At 48.5% G+C, this 22,563-nt stretch overlaps 1 protein-coding gene across 1 annotated transcript; it reads right to left on the bottom strand.

Moving 5' to 3' along the window:
• Positions 1–619: 619 nt before the first annotated feature.
• Positions 620–1,000, bottom strand: KCNE1 (potassium voltage-gated channel subfamily E regulatory subunit 1; the record flags this gene model as incomplete). Its single annotated transcript, XM_084289158.1, has 1 exon — positions 620–1,000. One exon carries the CDS (start codon positions 998–1,000, stop codon positions 620–622), a length of 381 nt encoding a protein of 126 aa, XP_084145284.1.
• Positions 1,001–22,563: the final 21,563 nt, after the last annotated feature.

Below are 22,563 nucleotides of genomic sequence, written 5' to 3'. Positions count from 1 at the left end.
GGACAGTCACTAAAAAATTCCTTCTGAAGTCTGCATTATTCCACAAAAATTGTTTTTAGAAAAAAAAATAATAAATCTTTTTCTAAAATCTTATCTCAAAGATGCAAATGATTCTCAGAGACACGGGTCATCCACAACGCTGTACAATGCATATAATGATTATTCTACACTGGACAAAAATACAAAGGAAATATTTCTGCTACTTCTTCCTGGAAGACAATGGTCGCACTTGAAAATAATTGCCTAAACCATACTTGGCTGTTAAAGCCTCTAGCTTGTGCTTCATCCACATTGGTTTTAATACACTGACTACTGCAAGCATTCATGCTGGCAACACCAACATTTACATTTTTCACTAGGTGAAGTTGATGAGCCCACAATACTCCTATCGACTGTGTCCCCTCTTCGTTGACCTTACAGTGGCTCTAAGAAGGTGGTTGAGCACTTTTGCAGCACTAGGTCCATCACAAACCCATCAGCTTCACCGTGAGTTCACAGTTGATCAGCCTAACCTAGGCCAGCACCTGTGGCTCTGCAGGTGTCAAGGCAGCTAGCCTGGTTCATAGCAGGTGTCGCTTGGGTTGTCCCCATGCAAAGTTCAGTCCTTTCTCCCATTTTGCTAGGAACATTTCACCTCAGGAATCTGCGCGCTCGGCTGCTCCACGGCCAGCTGGTTTTCAAAGACACAGCACAGCTTGTAATTTTCTATGAGCTTGGCTTGGAAATACTCCTGGTCCTTCTTGTGCCAAATGTCTGTTGCGATGTACATGTTGTAGGGGTCGCGGGAGTCCTCCAGCCTCCTGGCGCGGATGTTGGTCACCATGACTCCCACTGTGAAGAAGCCAAAGAGGCCGACCATCATCAGCACATAGATGATTTCAAGGCTGCCGCTGGCACTGCTAACCTGAGATGGGACAGAACTATTGGTCTGCTCCAGTTGGTCTTGAAGCAGATTGGTGAAGAGGGAGCTCATGGCTGTGTTGTTAGACAACACCAACATCTTTTTTTTTCTTCTGTCCTTCGCACTTCTTTCCTTCTTAGCTGTAGTTTTTCTAGAAAATAAGAAAACCAGGGACATGCCATCAGACAAGACACAGTTTCCTCTGTGCCCCTTACTGCCCTCCCCCCCAAGGAAGCTTTCTGAGGGCACACACAGAGGCAGGATGGCTGGTGGGGGCTGCAAGGTCCTGCTCACCTCCTCCTGCCAAGCAAGGCCAGCGACGACGAGTCCATCCCTTGCAAATATTTGTCTTAGAAACCCTCCACAGTGTGATGTCCTCAGTCTCCACAGACACTGCTGCAGTGCTTCTCCACCCCAGCCGCTGGCCACTCATCCAGGCCCCCAGCCCAGGCCTACCCACTTGTCCTTACAGCCCATGACTTGTCCCCTGAGGCCTACAGGCACGAGGAGTGTCTCCCTCCCACACCCCAACAACTGCTTCTAGCTTCGAAGATTGTTATCGTGGCTTCCTTCGGCCCTCTCTCCTCTACCTGCAGCTTAAGGACTGAATCTGGAAACAAAACCTCTGTCCCTCATCTGCAGTGGAAATAACTCAGTTCCTGCAGTGAGCACCTCATGTCCACCCCTGCTAAGGAGCCTTGCCTTTCTTCTGCAGCCCTCATAACAATATACACCACGCAAAGACTGAGCAAACAAACACCTGACAGAAATATATCCCAAGCTTATTTAATGCAACTCCCCATTTGCCCAAGGAAAGGGGTGCACAGGGAGTATGTATCAACTGCATGCCCAGCAGTGGCTTTTGTTGACTGGAAAGGAAAAGCATCTCCCTCTGTCCTCCCTCTCACGGGCAGAGAGGCCCAGTTAGTTCATGGCTTTCTCCTCCAAACCGAATTGCTGTGCAACCTGTGTTATTGACAAGTTAGGATGACTTCCACCAGCATCGCTGCGGATCAGGAATGTGTCAGGAGATGGCTACAGCAAGAGGCACCTGGACACACAAAGCCTCCTAGCCATGATGCTCTGTGGGTCCTTTTCCCCTTTCAGTGCCAGCTGTGAATCTTTTAACAAGAGCAACCCTATCAGCGCTGCAGTCCCAAAGCCTGAGCAGCCAGGTAACATGACTGACAACCTCACTACAATGCTTAATTTAAATATCCCTAGAAAATTAAGACAACAGTTTCTTTCTGCTTTCGCCCATAGCATGTCTGAATAAGGTACTGTTATTCAAGGTGACTTCTGTGACAGCAATCTTGTAATAACTTAAGATGGCTGTCAGTGCTTTCTACAGTTTTAAATCTGTGACAGCAGGCCAGCATGCTAGCAAAAGCTTCTCCAGCATGCTTACCCTTTTTGTTTCCTTTTTTATTTTTTTAAAGAAGTACTATATGTAATATATGAATATAATGAATATAATGTATTATATTCATTTATAATACATCAAGAACAAAATGAACCCTCGGGCAGAAAGCCACCAAAAGACCCAGGCAGCAATTACACCCAACATTAATGATGCAAAGATATTGTGCAGGACCTCTGTGCAAGAGGGAGTTTCGCTATGCACACAGCCTCCAGCTGCCGGTAATGACACTGCAGTGGATATGATGTGTCTGGAGGCTTCTCTGAATTGTCTGCACCTCGCAATAGCATAAATTGAGGGAGATGCGGAGTTAGAGGAAGCAAGAAAGGGACACTGGTCCTGTGACCTCCTGTCATTCACATGGAGAGTAGTAATTTACTCCGTTCTGTGTCACTGTGACCAAACGAAGCATGCCATCAGTTCAGACATGAATATGACCAAACAATTGTATAAATTAACTGCTAATGCAACCGCCTATGCTGATTTTAGCTCCAGATTTGTCTGAACCATTTTACCAGACCTCCGAGCTGTGCGGTCATGGATTTGCAGCTGGGTCTCATTGAAAATCAGATGCTCAGCCCAAGATTATATGTATGTTCTATGGTGAAAGCTCTGCTCTCCTCAGCATGCAGTCCTGGGGGATACGAGTGGCATCAGCCCACACCAGCTGAAGTCAGACTCCTTCCCTTGGTGAGTAGGTGAGCCCAGATGAGGCTCCTGCGGGCAAAGATTCACACCACTCCAAGCAGTTCCTGCCATAAGGTGCCTTGCCAGCAGGAAAAATGAGCACACAGGGGAATATGCCTTGGTATTTTGGTTTTAAATAGAGCTGAGCCTGGGGGTGGCAAAGGGAGACAAATTCCCCCATACAAAACAATATTCTGATCCAACTCATTTCTGCAGTTGCATGAGTCAAAGCTACAGGAAATAACATCTTGGCAGCCTGAGCTCAATAGTTAAAATCTATTCACATTTCACAGCTGCTTTCAGATCCTTTAAAAGGGAAAGGAAGAGAAAAAGAAGCTTAAACTTTTATCTGAGATTACTCCTCCTATCTGTGTAGAACGTGTCAACACTGTAAAATGGAAAACTGCTAACAACTCGTTGCAATAACTTTGCCTGTGCAGGACCGGCCCCATTTCCATAACCACATTGGACAGTGATAACAGGAGAGGCGAAGCGGGGGAAGAGGCACACTCTGGTCCCCGGGGAGGAAAGTGCCTCCTGAAATCTCAGCAAGCATAAAGGGCTCACCCGTCACCACACGAGCCTTGTTCAACTCCACTGAAATCCTGAAATCCATTCTGGGGCTGGCTTAGAGCTGTACTGCACAGGACTGAGAAGAGCTGCCTGTGTCACTGGTCTATCCCATAACAGATGATAACATTTCACAGTCCCCCAAAATCTCTGTTCTCCACTCTCCCCAGGTGTATATTGATGAGCTACAAATTACCATCATTGTCCCAGTCCCCTTCTGTGGCTTCTTTGAGGTTCATCCGAATAAAATTGTGAAAATTGTGCCTACCCCAAGATCTGTCAGAGCTGGTTTGCACTCCTGTAATCCCCCTGGGTTGGTGGTCCCCATCCAACATCACCCACCGGGAGCTTTCAGTGTGTGGCAGGGTGTGTGGCACCTCTCCTATCTGCCTGGGGTACAAGCACCGAGCAGTGCCAGTTCACTACCTGGTGTTAAAAATTGCCCGGAGCAAACATGTTAACAGTTCAGCAACTTTTTCACTGGGCAGCGATTCAGAGGGAATTCCCTAAGGTTCATAACAGGCTAAGCCACATCCTGCTCCCAGGTGCACTGCTGCTTTTCTATCCGTTACACTAAATACAGGTCATATATTTACCTCCAAAGCAGGAGGTGTCAGTGCAAGTTTCTGTCCAAATCCAAAATTTCTCAGTCGTGCAGATGGTGAGAGATGGAGAAAGACCTCCTCCGAGTCACATCTCCATGGAAAGGGTGGGTTTAGGACATCAGGCAAGATGCCAAAGGCAGGTTTCTGCATTTGAGGAGTGACCAAAAACAGGGGTCTAGGAGACAGGTCTAGACCATACATGTCCCTGGCTAGATGGGGATGGCCTGCAGTTTCTACAATCAGTGGACAAAGGAGAAGTATCTGAAGGTAGCTTAATCGCCCCTTCCAAAGCATTTTAAAATATTGCTTATAAATGAACAGGATCTCAGCAGGTGTATAACCATGCATTCAATCCAATTTCAGTGAAAATTGAAAGATTCTATGACAGCGTTTGCTTTCTCTGTCTGCTGGCTGGGATCAGGTCCCACTCTGCTCATGCCCAAGCACACCAGAGTCTGCTCACGCTGGTCATCCCCTCGGCACCTCCCACCCTTCCTACAGGAGCACCTGCTGCTCGCCCAAATACCTTTGGCTTGGGCAAGAGTTGTGGGGTGCAGGAGAGAGAAGGGAACGGAGACCTCTCGGAGGTCTTACACCAGGGCTCTTTGGCTTAAAAGGATGCTTGTGGTGGTGGGCTGAGATGGCTGAGCCCCAGGAAGACCCAGCTACTCTTGGAGCCACGAAGCAGGACATGCTGTGCAGCCAGAGGATGGAGGTCTGTGGGTAAGCATGGGAAGGCCCCACTCACATCACATCTCCCTGCCAGCCCAGAGGCTGTCCCTGCGCACAACCGAGGCCACATCTCTCCAGTATGACGATGCTACGACAGACTGACTCCCACATCTTGATCTCTTGAACATCCAAGTGCTCACAGCCGAGCAGCTGGAGCTGTGGCAGCTGCGTCCCCGCTGCTGAGGAGGCGGCGTGGTGACGGGGGTGCCGCTGCAGAGCTGCAGGCTGACACTCGAGTTCAAGCAGAGCAATTAGCAGCTGCCGAGCATCTGGCACTTATCGCTCCTGTCTACCTACATTGCAAACATCAGAACTGGCTTGCATCTGGCGGGCTCCCAACAGAGGCAGAAGGGAGCGGGTCTGCGTGCTGAAAGGCAGGCTGCAGCCTGCTGCCCCAGCCCGGCTGCCACTGTGCGTGGACAGGGTGCTCCCAGCCCAGCTGGAGCCCGGGGATGCCAGCTGCAGCCCCCTTGGCTTCGCCCGGGGCTGGCTCCCAGCAGCTGAGCTTCGGCGGGCCCCAGCGGACCGCTAGGGCTTGAAAAGTAAAGAGGAGATTTTCTGTCATGTCGTGTACCTCGGTGACGTGACTCAGCCCAGCGGGAGTTTTGTCCTCCAACACTGTGTGGGCAAGTTGATTCGCCTTGGCGAGTGGTCCTTCTCTTCCCCGCCGAGGTTAAAATGTGATATTCCTTACGCAGACAGAGGTGGATGTTAAATGGCAGATGCTCTTCCCCTGTTACCGTTTCCTCAGCTCTCATAAATCAAAAGACCTCTATTATAATTTGTGCCAAGCAAATGTCTCCAGCAATCTTTCTCCCCTTGCTGTCAAGAACATCACTAACCAAGGGACTCCAGAGGCACATCTACCTTTAAAATATACTGCAGAAGCAGCTTGTCAGGAGCTGATAACGCACAGAAAAGCCTGTACTACACTAGCAGCAAAAGCTAGCACAGCACGTTGCCCACCTCCCAGCACTGCAAAGCAATTATAAAGCTTCTCCGGCATTATAAAGCAATGGAGCTACTGACCTCCCCGGCTCATTTCCCTGCCTGTTCATTACAGGGATGGGTAGGTCAGACAACTAACTTTCTGGAGGCCAGAGCATTGCACAAGAGAGACCCGTTTCCTCCCTCCAGCTCCTGGAAATTGGTGCAAGAGTACAGCACTGCAAGCCTATCTGAGATGGTACAAGAGAGCAGGCAGGGTTGTGAGGATGGATTTGCAGGTATCCACAAGATGCACGCACCTCCTGCAACCCCCAGCTTTCTCTAACACCTCTGTAGCCACTCCAGACCAGTTCTCAGGACATCCATCACGACCTGCCTGAGCACCACTTCAAAATGCACTTTAATGCACTTATAATTGCTCTTCAGAAAGCATCACTCTAAAATGCAGCACCCACGTGCTGGGTGCAATCATTTCTTTCCCAAAGCACTGGGGAGAAGCCCAGACCCCTTACACAGACTGTGTACATACCACACAATTCCTGGGTGGAAAACCCAGCATCCGCCCCAAACAACAAGCAGTGAAGTTTATCCTCCCAGATGCGGCTGTCCTGGGCTCGCACCCAGCCCAGCAGAGCAAGCAAACACCGGCAGGGCTGTAACAGCAAACAGAAACCGGCAGGCAAAACCCCTGCTGCCTCTTCTCCTTCATCACTCAGCCCTACGGCATGCCCCTTGGAGCCTCTCTGCTTTCCACCACCCCATGCCCTCGTCCCCAGCCCCGTACAGACCTGGCAGCTCAGCTCAGCTGGGTGCAGGGCTCCAGCCCTCGTGGGGAAGGAGAAAGGGGAAGGTGGGAGCCCTGGGGAACCCCTGGGCTGGTGCCTCTGGGGTGTCTGCAGGCAGAGGCTGGCTCCTGGCTCCTGCAGGGACAGCAGCCCAGCCGTCACTGTCCCCGCCGTCCCCGGGATCAGTGCAAAAGGTAAGAGGCGAACAGGAAAACACCCAGGCTCACCGGGCTGGGGGAGGGCAGGAGCCCGTGGCGTGGGTGCTGGGAGCCGGCCTCCTGCTGCAGGGTGCGGGCACCGTCCTGGCCAAGGGCGCGGGGCTGGGAGGTGCTGGGGGGCACCTGCGGGGGGCACCCAGCCCTGGTGGGTGCTGCTGAGGGGCGCAGGGGAGGCAGCTCAAGGGGAGGCATTCCCAGGGCTGCACCTTCAGCCACAGCTGGCTCCGAGGGGCATCGGCTGACCCCTACCCATCACCCGAAAAGAGCTGCTTTCCGTTGGGGAAGAGCCAAAGGGAGGTTTATTACTGCACACTTGGAAGCTATAAAGTGAATTTGTTAGCTGTGTAGGGTAGCTGAATTTAAAACACATGCGGAGGGTGCTGGTGGTGTGGATAGCACAGACACAGCTTCCCCAGGGCTGTGCATCTGCTTTCAGGAGCTTCATTCGTTTTTTTTTAGAGGGGTGTGGGGTGTAGCTTGTGCTTGCACTGCCTGGGGTATTGCTGTATCCCAGTAAAGAAGCAGGTTGTTAAAAGGAGATGCTGTAAGGGTGGGCAGTGGCTAATTAGGGAAGCAGTGCACTGCTTGATAAATAAATCGGTCAAATCCTCTGACGATGCAGAAGAATTGAAAATAGGGTTAGGGCACTGTGTCTGCGGCTGCTGAGGGCAGGGTCCTGCCCCTGCCCCACTCGGCTCCTGGTTGGTGTGAGGGCACTGAAACCCACCCCAAGCTGGAGAGGGCCCAGCAGGAGATGGGGCAGGAAGAGGAGAGCGCGCATCATCGGTGACAGCAGGGAGCAAGCAGCGGGGCCCTGCTTCCTCTTCACGGGGGAAATTTGGGATAAAATGAGATCACTTCACTTCCTCTTCCCATGGCTGAATGACCAGGAATGTGTTGGGAAAGAGGATGCCTCAGTGTGGGCTGGCAGCCCTGACCTTCCTTTCGGAGAGGGAGCTGCCGGGATGCAGGGGAGGCATTTTGAGACCAGGCTTAGCAACAGCAGCCCCATTCCTTGTTATTTCCCTTGCTGGCACGAAGGACAAGAGGTCATGGAGAGTGCCTGGTCCATGCTAGGGCAGCATCTGCCAACCCCAAGCTAAAACATGTGAACACAGCTCAAGGTCTGTGTGGGACCTCGCTTCCTCCATCAACCCCTGGCTCTGCTACAATGGAGAGGGGGACTATGTCTTTGTTTCACAAAACCAACTCCATTAGTTCATTATTTTTTAAAAATCACATCCACGTAACTTCTATTTGACTTTGGTTAGACCTGAGAGGGAGATTACTGTTTTTTTAATTTAACAAAGGCAATATACAAGGGCTAGGCTCAAAGCCACAAAACCACTCCGGGCAAGACGTTCCTTTGCCCTCCTGGATCTATCACTAGCCCTAGGTTTCATTTTCTTCACCGTAATGATGACATGTGGAGTGACTGGATCTGTCAGAAAGCGAACGCGTGTCAGCTCTGGAAGGTGATAAGGGACATTTCACAAGCACAGGAGGTTGCAGATCTGAATCCATCTGTCTGGTGGTGGGAGGGAAATTTTATAAATTGGTCTCAGTGTTGTTTTCAGGAAATAAATGCTGAAGAAGGTGTGGAGAGTAGAGAAAATAGTTTATTCTTTCAATGACTCTTCGCTCTTTCTTAGAAAGGTTGCTGCTGTGGCTCTCGCACATTAAGAGATAAGGTCTAACATATTGCCGTCCCAGAGATCATTATCTTTGGCAGTTTCCCATATGTACCTTGTTAATCCCTCAAAACCAGGGGAAATCACTGGAAAGCTGTGCAAACTAATTTTCAGAGCATTTCTGGGCTGCCTGTCAAGGCCCTGAGAAGATATGAAAGGGCACTGAGTAATTCAGAAGGTGCCTTTGGTCTCCTCTGGTCCTGCAGTGACCTGAGCTGGGCTCAGCTCCCCTCTGCTTCCTCATGGCTGGCCGAGGCAAGGAGAGGACAACCAGGGCTCCAGCTCTTCCCCTGTTCCTGGAAGACCTTCCCACCAAATGGCCCTGTTGGGTCTTGGCTGGCCCTGATGGGTCCAAAGGGTCTTGGCTGGCCCCTCTGGGGGCCTCTGATTCAGCCCAAACGTTGTGGAAGTGACTTTGAATGGGGGTGATCCAAGTCATCATGCAAAGGACGGGTTTCCAGGAAAACCACAGCATGAGCTTTCCGTAAGTGAAGCTAGGTTGTAAACTCAACAACTAAAGTACCCAGAATTGCACGCCACATTCAGCGAGCCTGGCCAAGAGAGCGACACTAATTCAATCGCTGCAATCCCAGCACTAACTCGAGTGCGTCCAACTCCCAAAAGCCAGGCCGTGGGCCACCTGCTGCCCCTATGTGTGCACGACCTCTGCTATCACACAGCAGCGATGCGGAGTTGCCCTTGGCTGTAGAAGCAGGAGCAGCGCCAAGCGGTGCAGCTGCAGCAGAGCGTGGCCTTGCACCGGCTGCAGAAGCAGGCTTGCAATTTGCAGCCTGCCAACCAAACACAATTTTGACCATAAAACCCCACGATGTCATATTAAAAATGTGCTGACACCTGCAGCGTTTGGAAAAAGCACTGGATGGAGAGGCTTCCAACCCCCACAACAAGGTTAATTTCAATTCCCTTGCACTGAAGAGTAATTCCTGGATGCCAGTAGAGGCACAGAGGCTGGAGCATTACATTTTTATGGTGATGATTCAGATGAGTCATCCCCAATCAGCAAGCAATCACTGCTTTAATGACCAGACAGGGAAAATTGGGTTTAGTGGTGACCCATGCTGCAGTTTGTTCTTCCAACCATGCACCAAGTGCTGTGAGAAGGCTGCATCGTCAGCTACAAATTCACATACACTCCAGATCATGGCTCCTGGCTGTGGCTATCAGCTCCAGCAGGACCTGTGTGGCAGTTCCTACTCCTTTCCAAAGACAGCAGTTTGGGCAATCTGCCCCTTGTCCCTGCTTGGTGCCAGACAAACACCTGGATACAACTCAACAGCCACTGGCATGCTGGCATCCAGCAGCAGGGTGAGTTGCTTACCAAATATTTCATTCCTTTTCTTTTTAAACAGACTGTGAATAATTTTTCCACAAATAGATTGAGTCTGGTAAATAAAAAACAGTTTTTTTTTTTTTTTCCATTACACACCAGGCTCCCCTACAAATGCTCATTCCTATGAAAAGGTGTTTTAAAAATGCTGTTTGCATGGGTGAAATCGTCATTTATATAGGGGCTCTCTGTTTTCCTCTGCATCTTTGAGACAGAAAACAACAAACCCCATGTAATTCCTCTGTAGAATTTGCTCACTTTTGCCTCCCTCAGAATATTTGCTCATTTAAACTCATTTGCTCATTGAGGCCCTCTCAAGGGTTTCCAAGTCAATCTTAACACGTTGTCCAAACCCATCCAAAGTTGCAATTTAAAAAAAAAAAAAAAGAAAAAAAAAAGAAAAAAAAAAAAGAAAAAAATAAAATTTAAAAGGTTAGTTGCTGCCTCACTTCCTCGCTTGTGCTGGCCTTACTCAAGGTGCTCAGGTGCCCCAGAAGGGGCTCACATCCCCCCCCGGGACCAGCCCGCAGCATGTTGGTGCCCTGCTGCTGCCAACCTGCAGCCACCCTGCAGAAAAGGAGTGTGCCTGTCTGACCCCACATACGTGGTACAAAGTCTTAAGGGTGTAGGAAGCCCTCTCCTTGCACAAAAAGAGGGAAAAAGAAAGCCATTTTCCTCCTTTTGTGCAATGAATCTAAGAAGTCTTGGAGCTGTGCAGGCACAGCCCAGGCAGCCTGTGGGGTGCTGCCCTGGATAGTGGGTGATCTCCTTGGGAAGCCACCAGGCAAGGCTGGGCACCTCAGGATCCAGTGCCCAGCTGGGTGACAGCTTTGGTTGGGATCACAGCCCCAAAAGCCCTTCTTTTCTCAACCACTGTCAAGAAAGGGCAGGGGGAGAGCAGGGAGGTCCCAGGTGCAGCCAGGAGGAGCCATGTGTGCAAGAGGCTCTCCACGTCTTTTTCCTCAGGTTGTCTGCCTGGGATGAGGTTCCTGTTTGCTGTGTAGGCATAAAGAAAGTGAAGCTACACACATCTTTCAAAATAAAGGATCAATCCGAGCAAAGTACAGCTAAATAGCACTTTGGGCGTTTTGAGGGAGGATTTAAAGATGCTGCCTGAAGTTCTCACTTACACCAGGTAGAAGTACAAAAGCTATATACTCATAAAAAATAAAGCATTATGAGCAAAGTGTCCATAAAACGGCGCAGTGGAAAAGCACCGCAGACCTCCACACTTTGATGCCGGTGTCATGCTAACACTAATTAGTGAGCGGAAAATACTGTAAACTTTCTCCTCCTTTGTAGTGCACAGAAGTCGAAATTCATGTCAGATTTCGTTAAGAAAGAAAAAAGGCACGTCTCTGAAGAGTGTGCACATATCCAATGAAGGCTTCAGGACATACCAAGTAGAGATGAGAGCAGATGACTGGACAGGGGACATTGCTGCTTATCCCACCTTGTGGTAGGGTCAGGAAAAAAAACTGGCAAACCACAATCCTGGCTCAATCAGGTGGCAAAACCCAAAAGTTACACTCTGGACACCCCAGTATTCAAAAGTTCAGTCATTAATGGTAGGATCTCCAAGCAAAGCCAGTCTTGCACACCCAAATGCCTGTGGGCAGAGGAGGGTTTGTATTGGCAGTGATCCACGAGGAAGGATTTTTGGAAGCCACAACAGAATCCCCGCACTGTTGGAGCCTTATTCTTCCTCCTGATGTTTGAAGCATTGAAAACCTCACAGGTTTGCATTGTTCTCCTTCGATGCTCTTGAACCTTTGGCTTTTCCTCCTCTGAATCCGGCCACGTCACAGAGCATTTTATACCCATGCTTTTATCAACAGGTCTCCCCGTACACCAAAAAGCAGAGATGTTTTATGCTCAGAAACCAGTTTTGCTGTCAGCACTGCCAGCAGAAAGCAAGATCAAAGATCCTCTAATGGTACAGAAAGAAATAGCTGTTCAAACGCCCCTTCCAATCTCACAAGAATTTGCACTAAATTGCTAGGTTAAGGTCGTGAGAGGAGGCTCCTCCATGTGCTAGGAAAGGCATTCTCAAAAATGCACTCATTCAGAAAAGGAGCCAGGTCATGGGGGAAGGGAAACCTTGCATCCTGAGAAGCAAAAAAGCAAAATACCTTTCCAGTCATTTAGATAAAATAATTGAAGCTATGTCCTCACACATGCCACCCACAGCTCCCTGCGCTTGCAGGTAATGTAAGGCCCAGCGTTGCCTGCATTATCAAGGAAGGCTTTCAAAGGCAGAGCTATTCCGGACTCTTTTTTTCTTCTTTTATCCTTTTAAAGAAGAAGTGTGTTTTGCAGCAGGTATAGATAAGCTTTTCCGCAGAAGCAGGCACACAGATCTCCCCGCTGTGGTCTTTTTTTCTCCCTTGAGCAAACAGCAGATGCGGGCAGTGTGAACACACTGCTGCCCTTCAGGAGCCCTGAGATGCTTTGTGCTTCTGGTTCACTGACCCATAGCTGGCCACACTTTCTCCAGCTATGCCCTGGCAGCCTATCCGAGGTCTTCACCAGAAGCAGAAAGGTTGAAGAGACTCGTGAAGGTGGTTGGTGGTTTGCAAGAGAAGTGTCCCCTATGCAAGCACAGGCATGGGGCTCCCCCAATGCCATGAGGTGAGAGGGAAGGGGGAGCTCGATGTGGGCATGGTGAGCAAGCAAACTGCCTGCTGCTGAGCACCTCTGCGGTTCAAGGAGGAAAGCTTTTGATATTTGCAACCTAACCAGACAAAGCAAGCATGAACCACAACGCCCAGTTTTTCTTTGATTGGAAGGATCCCACCTAGCCCTGAATATCAGGTAGCTGTTTGGGCTATGCAACAACTTGTTTGTAGCTTTATAATCCAAAGAGTAAATCATTCTTTGGTTAGCACATGAGCGTATGTGGGATATCTTTCTTCTGTGATCACAACCAAGTAGAAGGAAATAAAAGTCCTGGGGCTTGGGAACAGAAAGTACAGAAAAAGGCAACATGAGAGTGGTGTTGCTCCACCTGGAGCACTTTCTGCCAGGTTCCTCTTCACTTTGCCACACATTTCACAGAAGAAAAAGCAAAAGGGTGTGGGCTGACTCAGAAGACATGAACATCTGACAGGGCACACAGCATCTGAAATGCCTTGAAGCAAAGGCCAGCTGTGAATCATTTCTTCCAGGAAACATTGACCAGCTCCTACGAACAGCCATAACTGGTCATTTCTTTTAACCCGGTATTTTGCCTTACAGTGGTCAGAGCAGGCATTTAGGGAAAATTGGTGAGAAATTGGTGTCAAGCTATGCATCCCTTGGTACAGCCCCTCAGCTGCAGCAGGCACTCCTTGCACAGAGCCACACGCTGTTAAATGATCCCCTGCATCTTGCTGAAATTAGAAACAATAGTGACCTGCACAAACTAAGAACACATTAAAAAAAAATAATAATAAAAATAAAAATAAAAATAAAAATAAAAATAAAAATAAAAATAAAAATAAAAATAAAAATAAAAATAAAAATAAAAATAAAAATAAAAATAAAAATAAAAATCTGCACATTTCCCTAACTACAATGTCTGCAGGAAAACAAACACAGAGGTAGCATCGACTAGGCATACTTCCGTTGGGACATTTCAGCTTTGTGCTGAGCACGCTGATGCAGTAAGTGCAGTGCCTCTGGACCACAAAGGCATTGCAAACAATAAGATGGAGACCACAAATTTTTCTAGGACTGCAACACTACTGCAGCATGTGTTGGGCCACAGCATCTTACACAGTGCCCGTCCCTGCCATACCCAGCGGTGTTAACACAGCTGCTGACATTTTGTTCTCCGGTCTGGAGGAAAAGCACAGCATCGCAGGATCATCTAGGCTGGAAAAGACCTGCAAGATCACCAAAATTTTCACCATCCTACCAGACCATGTCTTTAAGTGCCATGTCCACACACCTTCTAAATACCTCCAGGGATGGGGACTCTAGCATTTCTGAGGGCAGCCCGTTCCAATGCTTGACCACCCTCCTTGGGAAGAGATCCTTCCCGATATCCAACCTAAACCTCCCCAGCACAGTATGAGACCCTTTCCTTGTCTCATCACTTTTCACCCAAGAAAAAAAGAGACCAACAGCCCCCTTGCTGCAGCCTCCTTTCAGGTAGTTGTAAAGAAGCCACAGGACTGATGGACATGAAATCCTGTCTTTACCAAAATCACCAACTAATTCTCCTCTATTTCAAATAAAATCATCTCTTGGTTATTCCCTACCTGGAGTGAGCCTCCCCAGCTGCCCATGGATGCAGGAACGCAGGTCAATGACGCGTGGGGGTTAGGAGCTGGCTGTGCTGGCGTGGGATGGAAGGAGCCTACCTGCAAGCTTAACTAAACTTGCCATGGGCCCACGTTATGCAAATGTACTTTGTCAGCACTTAACTCCTTACCTCAGAGCAGGGCCTGCGATACAGGGTGAGGAGGAGAGCAGCGAAATGAAGCTCAACGCAAACTCCACCGCTCCGTTCTTTGAGGCAACTCCCTCTCTTCCTTTCCTACATCAGCACCGCGAGTTTTAATTGCAGCTTCCTCGTTGCAGGGACCTCATTTTTCAGTTACCTAGAAAACCTCTCATAGAGTTTGGGCACGATATACTTGGAAGCAATGATGATAATTAATCTGTCTTGAGGTTACCGTCCCTCTTCAGCGCGTTTAATGAATGACAGAGATGGAGCTCCCAAGAAGTGCCAGAGGCTGCAGCTCCACCTAATGACATTGCTGAAAGCAAACCTCGAATGCGTGCGGAAAGAGATTAATTGTGGTAGATACGCTGTCAGCGCCGCACTCCAACTTTTATTGCCGGCGATCAGGAGATGTGAGCCCGAGGCTGCTGAAAAAGGCAGAAATGAAGAACACAAAAACCAACAGTCCGCGTGGTTAGTGGTCAAAGGCAGCAATGGGGAGGAGCGATACTGAAACATAGCCCAAGAGTTTCGTGCCAGTCCCCTGAAATAAAAGGTCTAATGATTCTCAATATCTACACCATCAGCCTTAAAAGCCAGCCCCTTAGCATGTTGGCCTGGTTTTTGGTTGGTTTTGGCTTTGTGCGTGCATGCACGTGTGTGTGGTTGGGGATTTATTTTGGTTAGTTTTTGTTTTGTGCAGACATAAAAGAAAGAGGGAGGCAGAAGCACACCAGCAGTGCAGGTTCAGCAGAAGGCTCAGGAAAAGGACGCAGGTTCTCAAAGTGGTTTGTGCACGGGACGGGCTGACAGTCATGATTACAAAAGGCATACCCACATAACCTGGTGGCTTCCTAAGGGCCATGAAACATTTTTACTCCACACCACCGGCTCCTGGACTGGCAAGAGAGCAAAAGTTCGCTTCCGCTGCCATTCCTGAGGAGGGTCCTTGTTAGACCGTAGAGGTCCTGCTTCCCCCACTCACACAACTTCCACCCCTAAGAAGTTCCAGTGCACCCAGCTCAAACACACGTGCAGAGAGCAGAAATTTTGTGCCTCCAGAAGGGTGGCTGGCTTGTTGCTGGAGCTGCTGAATGAAGGGCACTGCCTGCCCCTGCTCCTCTCCTGCCCTGGGGTTTGTGTCTGCCTTTATACACTCACGCTTTAATTGTGCATATGCAGGCATTTTTTCCCCACACTGCATATTTGCATTACTTCAGGCATTTCTTTCTTTCCCTCCTAAGCAAACAAGCCTGCTCGGTTTTTTGAATTCCCTCCCACTCGTAACAATAGGCTAGACACGGAGCGAAACTGTCCCTCCTTAATTCAGGCTGTCACACATTCCTCTTGCTTTAAATAAGGGACTATTGCTAAGCTCATAATTTCCATTCTTTCTCAGCCAGCAGCAGGGCTGAAGCCCTCTCTGCTTCTGACCTGGGGCTGGCAGAAGTGACTTCAGCTGTTCACGCTTTTTGTGGCACCTGGGAAAAGCAGTGCTCGGCCACAGCCTGGGGAGAGCATCACCTCAACGAACGGTGAGGTGACTTTAACCAAAACAGTTGTAAAAAGGATGGGGTTCATTAAATCCTCCTGGTTGAGCATGTATCTTCTTGTTATTGAACAGTAAATGTCCCTAGAATAGGTACGGCCATTAAATGAAGAGAATATAGCTAAAAATAAAGCTCAGATCTAGACCAAACTGCTTTGGAAGACACAAACTTACTTCCTTTACTGAAATCCCAAAGTGCTACGCAACACAAGGGTTTTGAAAAAGCCACCGTGGCAGTGGAGCCCAGGGTGGGAGCTGTTGGCTTGTTGCTTCCCGTCGAGCTGTGGCAAGCAGCAGCCCACAGAGCCTTGTGAGGTGCATCCCAGCCCCGCGAAGCCTGATCCTAAACACACCCCTGTCATGAAGATGCTCAGATGTGAGATGTCAAATGCTCCATCCTGCTAAGGTGTGCCACGTGCCAAGCAGCAGGCCCGTTTTATTTAGAAATGTAGCTATAGCAAACATTTTCCCCAAGCCGTGGCTTTACTCGACCGTGCCATTCATAACGCAGTGACTAACAGATTTACTAATTTTAAGCCTACTTTGTTTGTTCTGCACCAGGAAATGGAAAATGTGAATTCCTGTTGTTCAGCTCCTGCACCAGATATAGTACATCATTCCCTTCGTTTGGAAAGTTTTGTTTCCAAACACTATCCATTACTCAAACTGTATTAATGCAACAAACGTACCATCCAAATAGTTTCCAGTAGATCTCACCGAGAGGATATTGTTTTTTTCTGGTGTTATGACCAGCAACACTCATGTCAAAAAGCTCCAGTTAGTGCCATCTTTTACCCTAAATGTTTAAAAAATAAATAAATAAAGTGAGGTTCTTGTTTGTACAGAACTATAACCACCAATGATTCACTACCTGCAAGTGTCGTATGCACATCCTGGTCAGTGAGGATCTCCGGAAACTATTCAAAAACTTTAGCTTCTTACTCTTGGGTACTTTTCCCGAACGAAAAGTCTTTGGTCTGAGTATTGTAATGCATCACAGGCTGAGTCCCCAGCTGCCTGAGCTTCTGCCCCTTCCCACAACACCCCAGCCACTGCTCCCCAGATCCTTTGGGAGCCCGTATCCCTCCTGGCCGGCGCCAGAAGCAGCAGGGCTCACCAAGTGGTGTTGGGAGGAGAAAAATGTTTGCTGGGCATTGCCCCTTGCCTGGCTGTTTTTAGCTGCTTACTCGTGTTGCAGCAGCGGGAATAATGAGGGGCTTGCCATGACCACAGCTGGGAGGTGGATGAATACTTGAATCCTTTTCATAGTTGATGCAGATGCTGTCTGGTTGCAACTCTCCTCTACTTAGCTCTGCTCTAGCAAAGTGTGTCTTTAACATCTTTGTGTTTCGTAGCATAAAACCAATAATTTTGTTTACTCCTGATTTCACCTTTTACACCTGATTTCATCTCAATGCTACATTGCTGGCTCAAGACTCACTCAGGTTTCTACAGAAGAGGGACATTTTCCTATGGTTCATTTTCTTTTAATCCCATCTGCATCATTATATCAATAGGTGCTGGGGGTCCGAATGCTGCTGTCACACTAGTGAATGAACAAGGACATCAAAATTGCTCAAAGCCAACAAGAAACAAATCTGAAATTGAGCCTGCCCCTTCTGATAAAAATAACCGGGCAAGCACATGCCTGGCAAATGGAAAAATAACCAAGATACTTCTGCTTTTCCTTTTAATGAAAGCACCCAAATACTCAAGAGGGACCAGTGTCCCCCTGGGCCAGGCGCCCCATGGACATGATGCACCCCATCTCTGCTGCTGTGCAGGGTGCCTCCTCTCCACTGGAGACCTGCTCAGTGAACAGGAGCTGCCCCAGATGGATTCCCTGCTCCCTTCCAGCATGTGGATCTGTTCTTGAAACCCCCCAGCCTCCAGGAGCCCCACATCTCCCTATGGGTGCTGGACCCTGAGCTCCTGGTGCCAAGCGCTCTGCGCCCAGGCAGCAGCAGAGCAGCCCCACTGTTGCTCAGGGCTCACTGGTGAGGGGGGCATACAGACCTTGGGGGAAAGAACAGATGTCTACAAATTTTCATATATTTGTTCAGAGGCAGTTTGGGTTATTTGTGCACTTTCTTTTTTCCCCATAAGCTTTTTCTCTCTTAAACCATGATCCATGTCAAACCGCCTTGCAAATATTTACACATGTAGGAAACAACATCACCACAAATGACAGCTGAAAAAAACCCTCGCAACTAACCAAACAAGAAACTAACTACGTGTCAGGGAGTGACAACACAAGCGACAACACCATTTTGTCATTGCAGTAGTACAAAATCAGTCTTTTAGCTTGCTTCTGAAATCACTTTTCTGCATACTGTGTTTTTAAAGCTGAACCACAGGATACTGAGGAGGAACAAACAGGTCTTAGGTCATCTGTTTAGGGCTATAGAAAGGCTAAGACCAAATCCAGGCACAGATGAGGCCACAGATGCTCTCTTTGCACTAATACTCCGTGTTTGAAGAGGCTCCTGATAGTGAGAGAACAGCATCCCCTAACATCTCCCACCACCCTGCACTGCTGCAGCTCTGCCCGGGCACCTCCACGCGACTCAGCCTCCTGCGTAAAGGTTCCTGCTGCACAGCCATCATCAAATTTACAGGTTATAAAAATGCATTCGAAGCACAGATATGTTTACGCGGGTTTCATTTCTGACTGGCTGCATTCAGCACAGGCCCAGTGAGAGGCACCTTGCTGCTGGTAGGCATGACTCCCACTGACATAAAGGTCACAGGCAAGGCAAAAGCAACTGCCAGGCAAGGGGAAACAGCATGGCCAAAGTTTCTGGCCAGACACAATCCTCTTGCTCTGTTTATATAAGAGGAAAGCCAGGCAAGACACTAGGTGCTGAAGTACCTCCAAAAAAAGAAGAGCCTTTCACATCAAACTTGCACAATCCAGTTGTCTGCAAAATATAAAAATTGATGTGTTTTTAAAAATATTTTTTTTCCAAAAGCAGAGCTGGGTGCCTGTGCCAGATGCCATCAGGCATGACTCCCTCAGCAAGCACCTCGCACAGCCCCAGCAGCCAGCCCCCGGGGGAGCTCACAGGCTGCCCCCGGCCCTGCTCCTCGCAGAGCACCACCATGTGCTCTGGAAAGCATCTGCTCAGATGTGTCAAACCAAAGCTTTCCTACATTTCTTTCACAGGGTGGGTTTGAGTTTACCTACCTGCCCAAACAGCAATTGGCCAACAAAGCAATCTGGGTTTGGAGCAAGGTGAGTGCAAATAATTTTTTTTTTTTTTTTCCTCAGCTGAAAAGAGGAAAGAGTGCTTTCCCTCCCATGCTCTCCCCCCACTCCACCCAGAGCAAACCAAACACAAAAGCTTACTGTTCTGCCACCAATGAAAAAAATCCCCTGGTGTTTCAGTTTGTTTGATAATGTCCTGTTAACTGACAATAAATCAGTAGAAATATGTTGATTCAGAGCACAAGGACTTCAAGCATGCATCCATCACCATTTTCTGTGGTTGCACAGGCATGGAGACATCTCTTCTGCTCCATTTTGTGTACCAACAAGTAATGATAAAGAGAAGGAAGAAGAGAATCAAAGAAAAGGGGTAATAGCCATTAAGATGCTTGCAGTACGCTCCTTCACCTGGCAGCAAGGACACTGCAGCTGAAGACTGATGTGTGTGTGTGTGGGGGGGTAAATTGTGTGGAACGAGTCCTGGCCCTTTGAGATGCTGAGGAACAAAGGAAATGGATTTTACCCCATTGGAAAATCTTCAGATGAAATTGTCCAAGTATCTTTTTTTTTTTTTTTTTTTTTTTTTAATGCTAGTTTTAATAATCATGCAATTGGATTTGCACTAGCAGGGAATGGCAGGGAATAACACTTTGCCGTTCTGGATCTGCGAGTTAGTTAAAAGGCTTTCAAGCAGCCGAGTTCAGCCTCTACCACCTGAAAATCTTTTGTCAGCAGCTCTGAGGGTGGCTTCCAGTTGTAAGCGCTTGATGCCTGCTGGGTTAATAGTGCTAGCTGGGGAGTCCGAACGTGCCAGGGGCCTGGGAAAGCGCACAGACCCTCCCCCTTCCTCCCACCTCCCCAGCGGGAAAGTTATGTTCTTGCTTGGGAGATAATGGAAAAAGAAAATCTGAGAGCAGCTGTTTGTGCTCGAGGATCCATCTGCCGCACCACGTAGAGCTTTGATGCCCGTTTTAAGAGGCACGACACGGGCAGCTGACTTGCTGATAAAGGAAAAGATATCATGGGAGGCTGGATGCTCACACGCCCGCAGGTTTGGACCTCACCCAGATGCAAAGGCTGACCTAGGACAGAGCCAGCTGGTTGTGTCACCACGACAGCCAGTGCTGACACGATTCAACAGCGGGTGAGCTCAGGTGTTTAATGCAGTCACATTTCTAATGCGTTTAGGATGCTCCCCAAAAGTATTACTGCTGCATTGGATGTGACACAGAGGTCGAAAAGAATCTGGACCTCTGTGAACAGACCTTGTACATGTCTCAAAACATCACCCTGCATTGTCTACCACGTTCCTTGAAAAGCACTTTAAAAGCTTCACCACTGCCAAATGTCATCTTTACCTGTAATAGATGTTTAAAACCATCTGTTCCACAAGGCACAGAGCAAAGGAAGCTCACTTTCCTGTGGATATCCACTTTACAATTGGATATTTTGGTACTCAAAGAAAACACAAAAATCCACAACCAAAAAAAAAAAACCCACAAAATGACAGAAGTGTTCCAGGAACGTAGGATATTTGCCATGTGCATTTTCTGTGCCACGTCGATTTTCTATGATAAATAAAATGTTCTTTATTCCTTTGCCCTCATTAGAGGCACTGTAGGCATCTCTCCTGCATCCAGCCATTATTTATCATCTTCTCTTGGAAGTTTCCCGTACCTGGCCAGACCTCAAGATATCTGCAGTATAAATTCTCCACACGCTTCCTGTCTGCAGCCCTCTTTGTGGGGTTTGTTTGCGGAGCTGGTGCAGGACTTGCTGCGCCATCTGGCAACGCGCAATCAAGTGGAGCACGGGGAAATTGAGAAGTCTGGAAGCAAAATAGCTAGCATCTGCAGATACCAAGCAGCCTTACAGCCAGCCAAACTGTGGTGTCATCGGCAGAAACCTCAATTTCCAGATCCAGGCTTGGTGATTTTGCAGTGTCAGCTGCGGAAGCGCTTGCTTTTACAAGGGCTGGGGTTGACTAACACCTGCAAAGCGGCAGCCTGCTCACCTCCCTCTCACCCCAGGTACCAGGAGGCAGCACCTCTGGCTACCTTCTGGCTGTAATGAGCAGGTAACAGAGCAAATGTGCCTCTCCAGAGCATTTCTTTTTCTGCCAGCAGCTGTTTAGATGTGCAAGCTATTCTGCATGCCTCGGCTGAGCAGGGAAGGCATCCACTGCAGCTAAAAGGAACAGCTCTGGCATCCTCTACCAGACTGTAATTCTTTCTTTTTCCACCACCTCTTGCAGTCCAGCCTGCACCAAGTGGCACAACAGTGGGATTTAGACTGGTTCAAATGCAAGTTAGAATAGGGCCCAACTTTTAAACCGGAGTCTGAATCTGAAAAGCCCTTTAAAGACCTGGTTAGGAGAGGCCTAACCAGAAGATCCATTCACGATAGGTACCAGACAGGGATTCATGAGGAAGATTCATGAGGCAGAAGCCTCCGTGAGCCTGGTGTTTGCAAAGCGTATGCGTCACTGCGAACAACAATTAATCACAGCTGTTAATCCGAGCGGTTCTTCTTCCCTCCTCCACACAGCCCACGCATCTTCCACAGCTCTCAACAACCCTAATACCTGATGAGCAACAAACCCCTACAACAACACAGCAACACCTTGCTTCCTTATTGACGTTCTGGCATAGAAACCGGGCTGTGCATAAAGCGAGTCCCAAAATGTCTCCAGCAACATATCGGTCACATAAGGGAGACAAGGATCAAGCACTGAGCAGTGCTATTTTGGAAACCCTTGGGAACAGAAGGAGGTTCTAGGACACGTGGGTGAGCTAGTTCATTGTGCTCTATGGAGAAGGATTGGGTATTTACTACCAGCCAGCAAGCCCTCCCCCAAACACAGCACTATTCATTTCCTGCATGATTCCACAGGCTGACAACGCATGGAAAGTTCTGGCTAAATGTCTCTCCCACACAGCACAATTTGGCAGAGGGATTAGCAGCGTAATGCGATGCACCTTCTTTTTAATCTCATGTAACGATTTTGACTGCTTAACACTCTCCTTACTCAGCAGCTAGCCATCAGAGCTGCTCCTCAGGAAGCGCGTACCAGGACACCGCGCTACACTCGGGAAGCTTTTTGACCTACCTACAGGAGCTATATTACAGCAGCACTAGCCTGTAATTAAGGTTGTGTCAAAGTTTCCATTCTGTAATGTTACCCTGGAAGGAGAGAGTATACAGAGCTGAAGGTACCTCGAAAACTCATGGTAACACATCAAATTGCTTGGGGTATTGTATTGTACAGCTGAGACTTCAAGCCGAGTACCTTGCCGGGAGTCACCCAAACGAATCCAAGACCTTGCTGTCTGATAAAAGTCCCTTCTCCCTTCTTGAAGATTTCAAGGAGCATAAACCACATTATTTTCATGAGACTGTAGATTTTTCATCTCACTTTTCCTTATGGGATCTGAGGTGGTAAAAGCCCTCGCTCTTTCTCCTAGTCCTGCAG

The sequence above is a fragment of the Netta rufina genome (assembly GCF_964035555.1).
Source record: "Netta rufina genome assembly, chromosome: 1".
In the NCBI taxonomy this organism is placed as follows: domain Eukaryota; kingdom Metazoa; phylum Chordata; class Aves; order Anseriformes; family Anatidae; genus Netta; species Netta rufina.
Note: the sequence above shows the minus strand (reverse complement) of the source record. Positions and strands in the feature narration are given on the sequence as shown.